This window comes from Pipistrellus kuhlii, unplaced genomic scaffold (assembly GCF_014108245.1).
Source record: "Pipistrellus kuhlii isolate mPipKuh1 unplaced genomic scaffold, mPipKuh1.p scaffold_m20_p_11, whole genome shotgun sequence".
NCBI lineage: Eukaryota > Metazoa > Chordata > Mammalia > Chiroptera > Vespertilionidae > Pipistrellus > Pipistrellus kuhlii.
The window spans coordinates 28,533,584-28,546,034 of record NW_023425416.1 but is presented as its reverse complement, the minus strand read 5'-3'; the positions used below and the strand labels follow the sequence as shown (position 1 = coordinate 28,546,034).

General features: G+C 47.1%; 1 protein-coding gene across 1 annotated transcript in view; it reads left to right on the top strand.

The window, feature by feature from the left end:
• The first annotated feature begins 3,207 nt into the window (after positions 1-3,207).
• LOC118715323 (serotransferrin) overlaps positions 3,208-12,451 on the top strand; it is a 44,355-nt gene continuing 35,111 nt past the window's right edge. The window contains exons 1-7 of the mRNA XM_045579277.1: positions 3,208-3,365; positions 5,223-5,383; positions 8,556-8,664; positions 9,413-9,589; positions 10,343-10,490; positions 11,253-11,308; positions 11,846-12,024. Coding sequence (XP_045435233.1) covers positions 3,323-3,365; positions 5,223-5,383; positions 8,556-8,664; positions 9,413-9,589; positions 10,343-10,490; positions 11,253-11,308; positions 11,846-12,024 — 873 coding nt within the window. The 5' untranslated portion in view covers positions 3,208-3,322. The remainder of the gene's footprint in view (positions 3,366-5,222; positions 5,384-8,555; positions 8,665-9,412; positions 9,590-10,342; positions 10,491-11,252; positions 11,309-11,845; positions 12,025-12,451) is intronic.

Here is a 12,451-nt window from a genome sequence, read left to right as displayed (position 1 = left end):
TTTCTAGGAGGTTTTAAAATGAATGGATGTTGAATTTTATCAAACACTTCCTATACAGATGATATGGTCATATAACTTTCTCCTTTATTATGTTAATGTGATCAATTACATGATTGATTTTCAAATAGTATTCATTGAATAAACCCAACTTAGTAATAATTATCATTTTTTGATATTGCTGGATTCAATTTGCTAACATTTTGCTTAGGATTTTTACATCTATGTTCATAAAAGGTAATTCTAAATTTTTTTCATGATATCCTCATGGTTTTTGCTTTCCAACTATACTTACTGACCTCAAAAAGTAGTCAGGGAGTAATGTTTCTTTTACTGTTCCCTGGATGTATTTGTCAGATTGTCTAATTCTTCTTAAATGTTTGGTAGAATTCATCAGTGAAGCTATCTGTCCCTGGGCTATTCTTCACAAAAGGATATTTTTATGGATCCCTTGGGGAAAGAATGGAAACCTTGAGAATCATTGTTGGGAGATTTCTGAGAGGTAAGAGAGAGAGGTGGTGGTATATGGCATTTCAAATTATCTGACATGTTTATAAAGGGAAAATTGCCCTTGGTTTCCACTCTTGGTGCTCACCACACTTTCCCTGAGTCACAGGGCTATGGGATAACAGGTCTATGAGCATAGGAGTCTATGACCCAGAGCCAGGTCTTTTAGAGAAGGCCCTGTTGTTGGGCAGAGTTCAGTGAGTAGGAGGTGGAGGAGGAACTGGTTTAAGCAGACAGAGGCTCTTTGTTTGCTCTGTTTCTTTGTAAATGAGGCAACATTTGGAAACAACAAATATTGGTTCAGAAAACTAATGCCCACCCTCTTTAGGTCAGCTACCCAACACCCCTGCACGTACACACAAGTTCAGCTCTTTCTACAGGGGGCCAATCTTGTTGAAATTTAAGACTTTCATTCAGTTTATAATAGAAGATTTAGGTCATGACTTGGATTGTTCTGTAAATGGAAAATCTCTCATATTCATATTCTCTCTTTCCTCCTTTCTTCCCTTTCTCTCCTCTTCTGGATTAAAACAAACACACACACACACACACAAAAAACAACAACAACAACAAAAAAAAACCAAGAAGGCAGTTGTGGTCTGCAGAAGGCTGGGGCACTTAGGAGATCTGAGTTCAAGTGAACGAAGACCTGTTATTTCACTGTAGTGTCCACATTTAAACAATGGTTAGGGTTAGAAACAGTGCTTGGCACATGGAAAGGCTGCAAACATGAGACTTTCCATCTGAGCATAAGCCAGGGCATGCCTGCAGTTCTGCAATCGGGGTAGTTGATGGACCAGGCCCTCTGCAGATTGAAACCTGGGGCTGCATTTCTGGAGAAACTGCAGGATTGGGAGTGCCCTGTCTATCCCTCACTCCTATGAGCTCTGTGTGTCCCTGTTTCCTGGGAGAGGGAGTGTCCTTGGCGAATGGATATGTACTTTCTAGAACCAGACTCACGATTTTGCATCTGACTCACCAGTCGACTTTGGACACATTATTAACCTCTCAGGGCCTCAGTTTCCTAATTTCATTTGTGAAATTGGGATTCAAATGCACCCATCACAGAGGGTTAGCATCCAATAGAGTTCTCAGTGAGTGTTAGCCATCATTAAGTGGTGAGGGACAATGAGTTTTCTGACTCGAGTGCTTATAATGTAGAATTAAACATAAGAAGGGAGAGTACAGGGATAAGTGTCATGGACATGAAACACTGTCATGTTAACTTTTACCTTCACACACACCCATACTCTTTACAGATGTGGGCACAGCCATATAACCAGGGTATAGCACATGTGCACCCCACAGCCTGCCTCACCCCCTTCCTCCAAGGAATGGCAGACATAGGGATTTTTTTCTGTCCTCCTGCTGAGCAAGAACTAGATGATGTTGGGCTCCTGCTGTCCATGTCTCATCTGACCTTCTTCCTCTGCACCTGTATGGGCTTGGACTCAGAGGGCTCCACTGAGGGGCATAGGGCTGGCCAGATGGTGCTCCCTTTGAGGGGCTTAGCCTATGCCTGTCCCTGGAGGAGCTACCTCAGGAAAGGCTCACTATGTGAGTGCAGTAGGGGCCCAGGGAGGAGAATCATGGTCCACTGACCTTCCATGGCCTCCACCAAGCTTTCCTGAGTTTGTGGGTTAGCTCAACATTTAGCAACTCTCCATCCTACTTCCAGGCAGATTCTGAAAGCTCACTGTAGGGTCTAAGGAAGGCATGTCTGCTCTGCAGTGTCCTCTCCCAGCCAGTTCTGCCCCTCATTTTCCTCTCCATCTTCATCTCCGTACCTCAAGGTCCTCACATGAAGCCAAACTCCCTCCCCTCAATGCCTTTCAATTATGAAAAGAATAGAAATGTATAAGAAAAGCTTATATTTGTTTTAAAAGCTTAAATATTGATATATTAGTTTAAAAAGTCACTATTTTTTTTTTTCCTAATAAAGTTGTGCAATCAAAACCTTTTGGAGACTACTTAGCTGGAGAGTTAGGGTGACCCAGGTCATTGAGATAAGGCCACATCCTCCCAGGGGTCTCTTTCTTTGAGCTCATGTGTCACTTTGTTTTGAGTCTCTCAGAATCTACACCACATTCCTGGGCAGCTTCTTATGGGAGAGAATTTGTCTCTCCTGTGACTCTGACCCTGGACCAAGATGTCCAGAAAGCCGCATGAAGGGAGAGAAGATTTCTAGTCCAGGAGCCTTGGCTCAGCAGGGCACATGGGGAGAAAGCAGTCCCCTCCACCCCCCGCACCCCCCAACAAACGAAGGGTGTTGAGCCTGTTTTTTTGTTTTGTTTTGAACTTGATGCCAGTTTTATTCTTCAACACACTCCCCAGGTAGGTTTTTGCCTTTCATTCTCTGGTTCTAATCTGGATCTGGGCAGTTCCCTTCCCTCTTTCATCGGTGCAATGAGCACCTAGGACTGAGGCAGGACTAGCTCTGCCATCTTGGGATTCAAGAACAGAGCTACCCATTCCCCACCCTTCCCTCTCCCTCTCCTCCCCAGCCTCAACCAGCTGCAGCTCCACTCCTGCACAGAGGCAGCACACATGAACAAAGAATTGGTTTTTCTTTAATTTCCTTCCAATCAGCATTTTTGTGCTGGACTCCTTCCAGGGGTCTGACCCAGATCTCAGGAAATGAGGGGAGCGGGGGTGAGGAATGAAGGGTGATTGGGCAAGAGGCTGTGCAAACACAGGAGGTCAAAGATTGTGTTTGGTCACCCTGGTCAGGGATAAAGGGGAGAGGGGCACTAAGAGGCAGCGCAGAAGACCGCTGGTCTGTGCCTGCTGCTCCACCCCGCAGACCCAGACCCGGAGGATGAGGCTCACCATCCCTGCCCTGCTGGCCTGCGGGATTCTCGGTGAGTGTGGGTACAGGGAAGGCCCCTTATACTCTGGACCCAGCCACACTGCCCCCTGGGCTCCATGTTCCCTCGTTGGGGCTGGAGAGACACAGCCTTTCCTCAGCTCTTCCCCATGGCACCTCTGCACCTGCTTCAGCACTGCCTCAGGGATAGCTTTGTGCCTACATGCGCCTGCTGGTCCTGCTTGTGCCCCTGGCACTTTTTCATGCTCTTCTTGCTTTTTCCTCCTCCTCCCTGTACAGTAAATCTTGTAATAGAGAAATACAATGAATTAGAGCACTCCCATCACAGTTTATCAAATTCCTTCTCTGGAGAGTCTCAATCAAGTCCAAATGGTTTAGCGAGGCATTCAAGGCCTCGGTGGATCTGATCTCCTCTTTGGAAATATGACGACTCGTTGGAGCCATTGGCGCTGACAAAGTCCTGATGCATAGCAGTCCAGGAGTCTGGAGTGTGGGATTTAAAACAGACTTCTTGGGTCCTCACCAGTGAGGAAGGTAGTACAGCCTGGCCAGGGAGGGTAGGTGAGGAAAACTGAGGCCATGGATCCAGGCAGTGGTGGAGTTTGCTGCACACATCCCTGCAATGGGGGCTGCCAATGGTTGGCCTGTCCCACTCTCATCACCTCCAGAGATTACGGGCCCCCTTCTCCTCTTACTTTTACCTTTGGAGACTTCCATGTTCAGTCATTTGTCTCTCCTGAATAAGTTTACCCTTGAGAGTCGGTCTCACATTATTTGCCTTTGCCTCACTCCTATCCCACCCCCCACCTCAAAGATCTCATAAGGCTGTGCAAGGTAAATGCATGACTAAGACACATTCCTGCCCAGGGAATCCTCAGGAGGGGCAGTTTGGGAAGGGTCTGCCCCTGGCTCCTGAGGCCCCCTGTGGTTTCCCAGGGCAGAGTTGGGATAAAGGATATTGGGGCAGAAAGTTCCTTCTTACACATTCTGGGAACTGCTGCCCTCCCTCTCTGCTGCTTTGTGGATATTCAGCGGCTTCCTTAAATTATTTCAATAGTTGATCCAAGGAGAGTAGAGATAACAGAGGGTTTGGGGAACAATGCCAAAGCTCACATGATGGGGACAACACATCTGTAACCACATGGATTTTAGTAGCTACAGACATGGCTGACTTTAGCTTCTCCTAATTGCAGCCCAAAGGACTGGTGAAAATTGAGGGTCATTGGAAACACTGCCTCTGTGGAGTTCCTAGTTATTCCTGGGACAAAGGAAGATAGATGGTGTCACAGACAAATTCATTATCTCATCAGCCATTTATCTCTACCTACTGGCCAACCAGATGCAAATAACTCAGAATGTTATCTTCTTTAGTTCCCTGGGCAGAGACCAAAGACTGGAGGCCTGGTTTCTAAGCATCTCGGCTACTAATGATAGGCTGGTTGAAACATCACTCTCTAAGCACAGTTCCTGCCTCTCTTAAAAGTAGTAATTCCTAGCTTGTTGGCTTCCTGACTGCGGTATTGAGCCAATGCTCAATTGAGATGGTTGAAAATGCCATGGTACACTGATGAGGCTTATGTACCATTGCAGTCCCATGATGGTGAGGGAAGAAGGCACGGAGAACACAGAGGAGCAGATTGTGGTTTCCTATTGAGAACTGAAGGTCAAGCCCTCTCTCATGCCAGCAATTCAGGGAAAGTGGGAACCTGGGAAGTCATTAGGATTCGCTTCTCTTGTCCCAGCCTCAGAATGCAGTGGAACATGTGCCCTTCACTGATCATGGGCTGGAGTTGAAGGAGGACAGGGCAGAGGGGATGTAGCCTTCAGGTCCCTTCAGAGGGTGTTGCTATCTCTCCCACTGGAACAAGGCTCTCTGTCCTTTCTCCTGTAGGGCTGTGCCTGGCTGTCTCCGAGAAACCTGTGCGATGGTGCACCGTCTCAGATCAGGAGGACAGAAAGTGCACAGCTTTCAAAAATCAAAATGATGATTTGAAAAAGGGTCTTGACTGTGTGAGGAAGAGCTCCCACTATGAGTGCATTGAGGCCATTGCGGTAAGTCACTGCTGCCTAAAGGAGAGTGGAAGACAATCCGCACTTCCTCTTGCTCCTGGCATTCTGGAACAATTCTGTACTCACACACTGGAGGCTGATGTACTTTACAAATGGACATCGGAGCGGCTATCTTTAATGAGTCTTAAAGCAAAACACAACATGCTCTGAAAGGGGGCTATTTTGAGGCACTAAGTTCTCTGAACTCAGGGAAAAAACAAGAATGTTTGCTATCAAAGTAACATGGTTTGGAAGTTCTTAATACATCATGAAGGTAGATGATTGATAGTCACAGAGAAGAGAAATATGGTGACAGAATTGCAGATGATAGCTGATCCCTTTGTTTTCTAGATTTTCCAAAATCCTCTTCTCCTTCAACATTGTTCCTGCTCATTTGAACCTGTGTCAGTTGCTGGCTGGGCAAAGGGGCTACAGTGATGAATTTAAACATACATGGTCCTTATTCTTGAGGAACTTTTCTTAGGAGAGAAGAAAAGCATGCAAACAAGTAGATATGTTATTTCAAAATATGTGCCATAAAATGAAGGGGGAAAGTAGAATGCTCTGACAGAGCCTGGTGTCAGGAACAATCTCCCTGAGAAAGAACAATGAAGCCGAGACCCCCAGGGATGAGCATGGGTAAGCCAAGAGTCAAGGTATAACATTCCAAGCAGTGAACAGTAGCATGTGTAGAGACCCTAGCACAGGGGAGAGCTGTTTGAGTTGCTGTAGAGCAGCCAGGGTGACAGAGCAGAGCAAGCAGATACTGGAAGGAGCAATGAGGTGGGAGAGGCAGACTCGGCTAAACAGAGCTTGATTAACTCCGGAAACCAGTGATTTGATACAAATACTTGTGAGGTTTTTTTTTTTTTGTTTTGTTTTGTTTTTGTTATTTTTTTTAGATATATTTTTATTGATTCCAGAGAGGAAGAGAGAGAGAAACATCAATGATGAGAGAGAATCATTGATTGGCTGCCTCCTGCATGCCCCTTACTGGGGATTGAGCCCACAACTTGGGCACGTGCCCTTGACCAGAATCGAACCCGGGACCCTTCAGTTTGCAGGTGGGCACACTATCCACTTAGCCAAACTGGCTAGGGCTTGTGTGTGTGTTTTTTATTTTATTTTATTTTTTATTTTCTTTTAAATTGTACCTCAGTTTCTATCATGGCTTAATTATAACCCTTGAGTTATGAATATGATCAGCTTTGGTCTATGCAAGCCCCTCTTTTTAAATATGTAAATAATATAAAGTAATACTATCTACAAATCCACCACAAGTTCTCAAAACTTCATTATTGCCAATAGCTTATGTTTGCAGCAGCACTGGATTCTATGGGAATGGCACCACTTAGGGTTATGGAACCCTCTGGCCTTACTTGCAATGATTTGTGCTTCCCCTTCCTAAGAAAACAGAATCCTAAGATTCCCGCCCCACCCCCTTTTATTTTAGTTTTAAGACTTATCTATGTACTAGAGGCCCAGTGTATGAAATTAGTGCACTTGGTGAGGAGGGTTCCCTCAACCCAGCCTGCACCCTCTTACAGTCTGGGAGGCCTTAGAGGAAGTCTGACTGCAGGCTTAAGGCCCGCTCCCCATAGGGAGCTATACCTCCATGATCTGTGTCATGTTCTATATAGGGAATAAGACAATAGTAGTTCTAAATGAAATTTAACAATAATGTAAGCCAAACTATATATTTGTCTAGTTGATACTTGTCTAGCCCTATAATCCTATCAATAAAAACTATTCATAGAGTACTGGCAAGGGCTTCTAAAAATTATTTTAATCAAAGATAGTTGAAGAAAAATGGGATAGAAGTTATTAAGAGTATATATAAAAAATAATGCTTCTTACTTTAAGAGAAAATAAATTATAGATACAGTGGAGGGTACCAAAACATTTAAAGTGAACTGTTATTTTTCACTCCTAGTGCATTTAAATACTTTGCATTATTAAATTAATTATAGATACAGTGTGCAGGCATCAAACAACAACCAGCAAGAAAAGTGTAATGAAGGAAATAAACCCATACTGCCTGTATTAGAATCCTGCTCCATGACTCACTTGCTATGTGGCCTCAAGAAGTGATTTCAAGTGTCTCTGTTTTTTAAATGTATATTTTATTGATTTTTCAAAGAGAGGACGGGAGAGAGATAGAGAGCTAGAAACGTCGATGAGAGAGAAACATCAACCAGCTGCCTCTTGCACACCCCCTACCGGGGATGTGCCCGCAACCAATGTACATGCCCTGGACCGGAATCGAACCTGGGACCTTTCAGTCCGCAGGACGCTCTACCGCTGAGCCAAACCGGTTTCGGCTGTCTCTGTTTTTTAATGTGTAAAATGCAGCTGCAGAATGGCTCCCGCCTCCAAGATGGTGCTACTGAAGGCTGCTGGCTGGCAATGTGCTAACCTCCCAGCTTATAAGTTGGCATGTGTTGGATAGCAGTGATCTGTGACAAGTCTGAAAAGTCCATTAAATGAACCATGAGTCACAATGGAAGTAATCATTGTTTAACACTTAATTCAGAGTAAAGCAAGAAGTTAAATCCAAAAACACACTAACTCTATGAATGCAGGGCTCCTATAGTTATCTGGACCCAGGACAGGAAGGAAAAGTACTGAGTACTGAATCTGAGTGGAGAAGAGTATCATCAAACCCCATAAGGAGGACCTCACAGTGACGCCTGAGAAGGCCCACCATAAAGAAGTCATTAAAGAAGAGCACCTGGGTTCTCAATGTACACATGTGAAAGAGCATGGCCAGGCAGCAGGCCTGAGTGACTGACTGCAGCCTCCTTCAGAGCCTGCAGTGCCTGGGCTGTGCACCCAGCCTGGGGTGGGGAGGGCAGCTTTCCACCATGAGGCCTGCGGGTAAAGCCTCTGTAGCTCAGGTTGATCCTAGAAGATCAAACAAAGGTTTCTGAGCCAAGAACCTGACTCCTCATCAGGAAAAAGAAAACCAATCCATTCCTTCCTCTATGCTGGAGGAAAAGGAATACGGTGGCCAAACTCCCCCTACTGGGGTGGTGGAGTCAACTGAAACGAGTTAGTGGGTGGTCTGGCCAAGTTGATGGCTTTTCTGGCCCCAAAGTCACCCTCACTCACCTGGGTTTAGGTGGTCTTTCCTGGAATTGAGGGCTTCATTGGTGTCTGTTTTGTTCCTTTTCAGAACAAGGGAGCAGATGCTGTGACATTGGATGGAGGTTTGGTGTTTGATGCGGGCCAAGCCCCCTACAACCTGAAACCTGTGGTGGCAGAGTACTACGGGTCAAAAGAGAGTGAGTTTTCCCTGTGGATCCAAGAGAGAGTTTGTTGGCTTTGTTCTATCCTTATAGAACCTTGTTCTCTCCCGATAAGACTCTTGTCTTGTTTAGACGGGTAATATAGGAGTGAGTGGGAAATGTGGTGCCCTATAGGTCCCCACAGGCACAACTCAGGCCTCTGTGACTTTGGGCTGGCTGAGGACTGGTGCTGTTGACACTGACCTCCTGGGCCAAGAAATATGCTCCCTGAAGAAATAGAGCAGCAGGCTGTGTATAGTGTGACCTGGACCAGTAGAGTTCAGAACTATATAGAGAGTCCTCTAAGAACCACAGGTGCCTCATGCAGAAGACACCACACTGGAGCACACACTCTGAGAGTAACCTGACTATCTCTGAGCCTGTGTCCCTAGGTTCCAAGGAATACTTAGGAGTTAGGAATGTGATCACCCGTTTCCAGGTAGCCTTGGGTTGGCAGGTGTAGGTAGACAACCTGCAGGGCGAGGACAGGAAAAATCACTGAGGCCCATGCACATGTGGCCTTCTGGCCAGTGTTTGCCCGGAGAGTTATACAAATGTCCCCTCTGTGGTCCTTTTTTCCCCTGCAAACCTAGGGAAGTTATTCTGATCTCTCCCTCCTTAGGACCCAACCCATCGTAAGTGTGGCTTGTGGGTTCCCCTTCCCTAGTTAGGAGCCCAGCAGTAATGAGCAATGTTTCCCTGAGGTCCAGGTTGTGGGTCTTCCAGTCACACTCTCTCTCTGTAGATCCACAAACCAGCTATTATGCTGTGGCCGTGGTGAAGAAGGGCAGTGGCTTCCAGCTGAACCAGCTTCAAGGCAAGAAGTCCTGCCACACAGGCATTAACAGGTCTGCTGGGTGGAAGATCCCCATGGGCACACTCTATCCCGAATTGTCTGAGCCACAGGAAGATCTTCAGAAAGGTAAGCAGGCAGGAGGGTGTGTGTCCTCAGGCAGACGTCCCTTCTTTAGGTGCCATAGGCCACCCTGAGGTCACTCGGACATGATCAGGTGATCGTGTGTGATGATTCCTGGGGTGGAGGTGGGAGGTTAACCAGCTTTAAACTGGTTGGGTCTGCAACACCGGCAGCCCTTGGGAGGGTTCCGCTGAGTCCTCTCTTCTCTGAGCTTCTGATACCTCAGCAGAGGCTGCCTGGAGGAGTGGGTGGGGAAGATTATCAGGCCTGCAGAGGGTTCAGGCAGGACCAAGGTCAGTGGGCCCTATTGTCCACTTCCCTGGGGTGCCTTCCTTTCTGTGTTTCCCCTCCTGCTGGAGCATTCTCTGGTGGCCATGTGCTGGCCATGAGCTTGGCATGCATCTGTCCAGGTGGGTCTGTCATCTCCTGGGCATGACTTCCAGGGGAGATGTCTCTCTGAGACGTTCCAGTGGGACAAGGCAGGGAGGGCGGTGAGGGTAACAAAGACCTAAGACAGGCCTTAGTTGGTGGCAGGCATAGGCCTGGTCCTTGGGGAGGGCGATGGGAGAATAGTTGTTAACATGTCCCTTTTGGGAAACCTTGATCTTGACCAGTGAACACACATATGTGCAAGCTGGGCCTGGTATGCTGGGTTTGTTCTGGTCCCTCTCTGTTCATGCATGAGCCTGGGTTGGGAGCTGAAATTGTCTTTGGCCAGGCTGGCTCACGCCCTGTGTTCTACATTTCTGTGTTGAGCAGCAGCGGCCAATTTCTTCGGGGGCAGCTGTGTCCCCGGTGTGGATCCGAATGCCTACCCCAAACTGTGTCAGCTGTGCGCTGGGAAAGGGAAAGACAAGTGTGCCTTCTCCCACCATGAACCGTACTTTGGCTACTCGGGTGCCCTCAAGTGAGTGAGACCTGCTGCTGCCCCATGGAAGCCAAAGTGTTCAATGTCCTTAGGCTGGGAAACCCTCTCTGGTCCTGAACAATAGTGTTCAGGTGACCTAACCCGCTCTGCCCCCCCCTTTCCTTGCCCAGCTGGGACTCGATAGACTAGGCCAGTGCATGCTCCCTTCATGCTTCATTGATAGGAACCCACTTTTCTTGGGACTCTTCTGTCTTCCCTGAGCCCTGAATCTGGTAAGTGTGTCCTCTCACGGTACTGGGCAGAGCCTGAGGGGACAGAAACATCCCTAGTGTCTGAGACATTCTCCAGTGACTGGCTCTCTGTTTTCTACTGCAGCAGTATCACTTGCTCAATGTACTGGCCTCTCTCCTGCCTTCCCTTAGGGCTTCTGTGCAGACAGCTCACATAGCTCATTTCTCGCTTCTTCTTTTCCCTTGGTTTTATAGCAAGCTAAGGGTACTTTTCCCTCCCTCAGGAGATGCTAAGTCTTTATTCTCCATTTCAGAAGTTTGAAAAATATTCACTGTACTAAAATATCTTCAATTCCTTTTTGCTGCTTTGGGGCCCCTGGTGAGGGCCCTCTAGTTCCTGGAGCTCACCTCTCACACATCGGTGGTACCCTAGATGCTTCCTCTGCTGTTGGTCTGCACAGAGGTCTCCACCAGGCTTTCCCCGTGTCCCAGGCAGGATAGGTGATCAGACCCTCAAGCCAGGAGAAGGGTCTATCCTGCAGAAACCCTCCTAATGTGCTTCTTCTCACAGGTGTTTGATGGATGGTGCTGGAGAAGTGGCCTTTGTCAAACACTTGACGGTATTGGGTAAGTTATTAGAAGAATTTGCAGATCCCCATGAAACAGTTGGCCTTCTCTTTTTCCTGCCTCCCTTTTCATGCTTAGCAGTCAGACTTGAGGATAGTATTCCTCCTTTATTATTGCTTGGGCTTCTACATGTTCAGAGGTATGTGTCTATGGGGTCCCTGCTTGGACTCCTGGGTCTCTTTCCATCATTCAATATCCTGTATACAGGGCCCTTTCCTTCTGTTAAATATTGCCATAGCAAAGGACTGGGGACAGGCTGGCCAACCTTGGCCTGTAGTTGGCCTACTAAGATGAGACCAATGTGCGATGTGGGGCAGTTAACTCTGCACTGGGTATCAGAAAATTCCTCTCCTGTAACTGGCTTAATTGTGGGAACTTGAGCAAGTCAGTTTCCCTAAGTTCTTTGGCCCTCAGTGTTAGCTCTAGGCTTCTCAGCTCACACATTTTATGATGCAGCGGGATTGCAAGGGAGGGGACAGGGGACCAAAAGCTGATGGCTTTTCGTACAGTAGGTTCATCTGGGCTTTCCTCCCTCAGATGATCTTCCAAACCAGGCTGAGAGGGACCAGTATGAGCTCCTCTGCAGGGACAACACCCGGAAGCCAGTAGATAAATATGAGGAGTGCCACCTGGCCATTGTCCCTTCCCATGCTGTTGTGGCCCGAAGTGTAGATGGCAAAGAGGACTTGATCTGGGAGCTTCTCAACCAAGCCCAGGTATGAAATCCACTGTTCTCCCTCTTTAGTAGTCCTTGCTTGGATTTGGGGCATTTTCCTTCATTTCCTTAATGCCACTGCAGACCCTCCTGTTTCTAGGACACAGTGGAGATTATGCTACACACCATCCACTTAACTAAAAGTGCTCAGCAGGGACTCTTCTCAGAGTAGTATGGAACTCATTCCTGCATTATCATCTACGAGACTCCTACATTTTGGACCAGTGACATGAAGATGCTCCTCACTGCTCTATTGCATTTCTTTCCACCTAAATCAGGCTTTTAGGACAAGAGCAAACATCCCTGCCCTCATGAGGCCTTCCAGGAACTTCCCAGAATGAAATGGTCTCTTTCTTGATGTCCCTCAACCTGACTGCAAGGGAGCTAGCTGCTTGCATCATGAGCTTTACATCCCTAGGGCAGCAGAA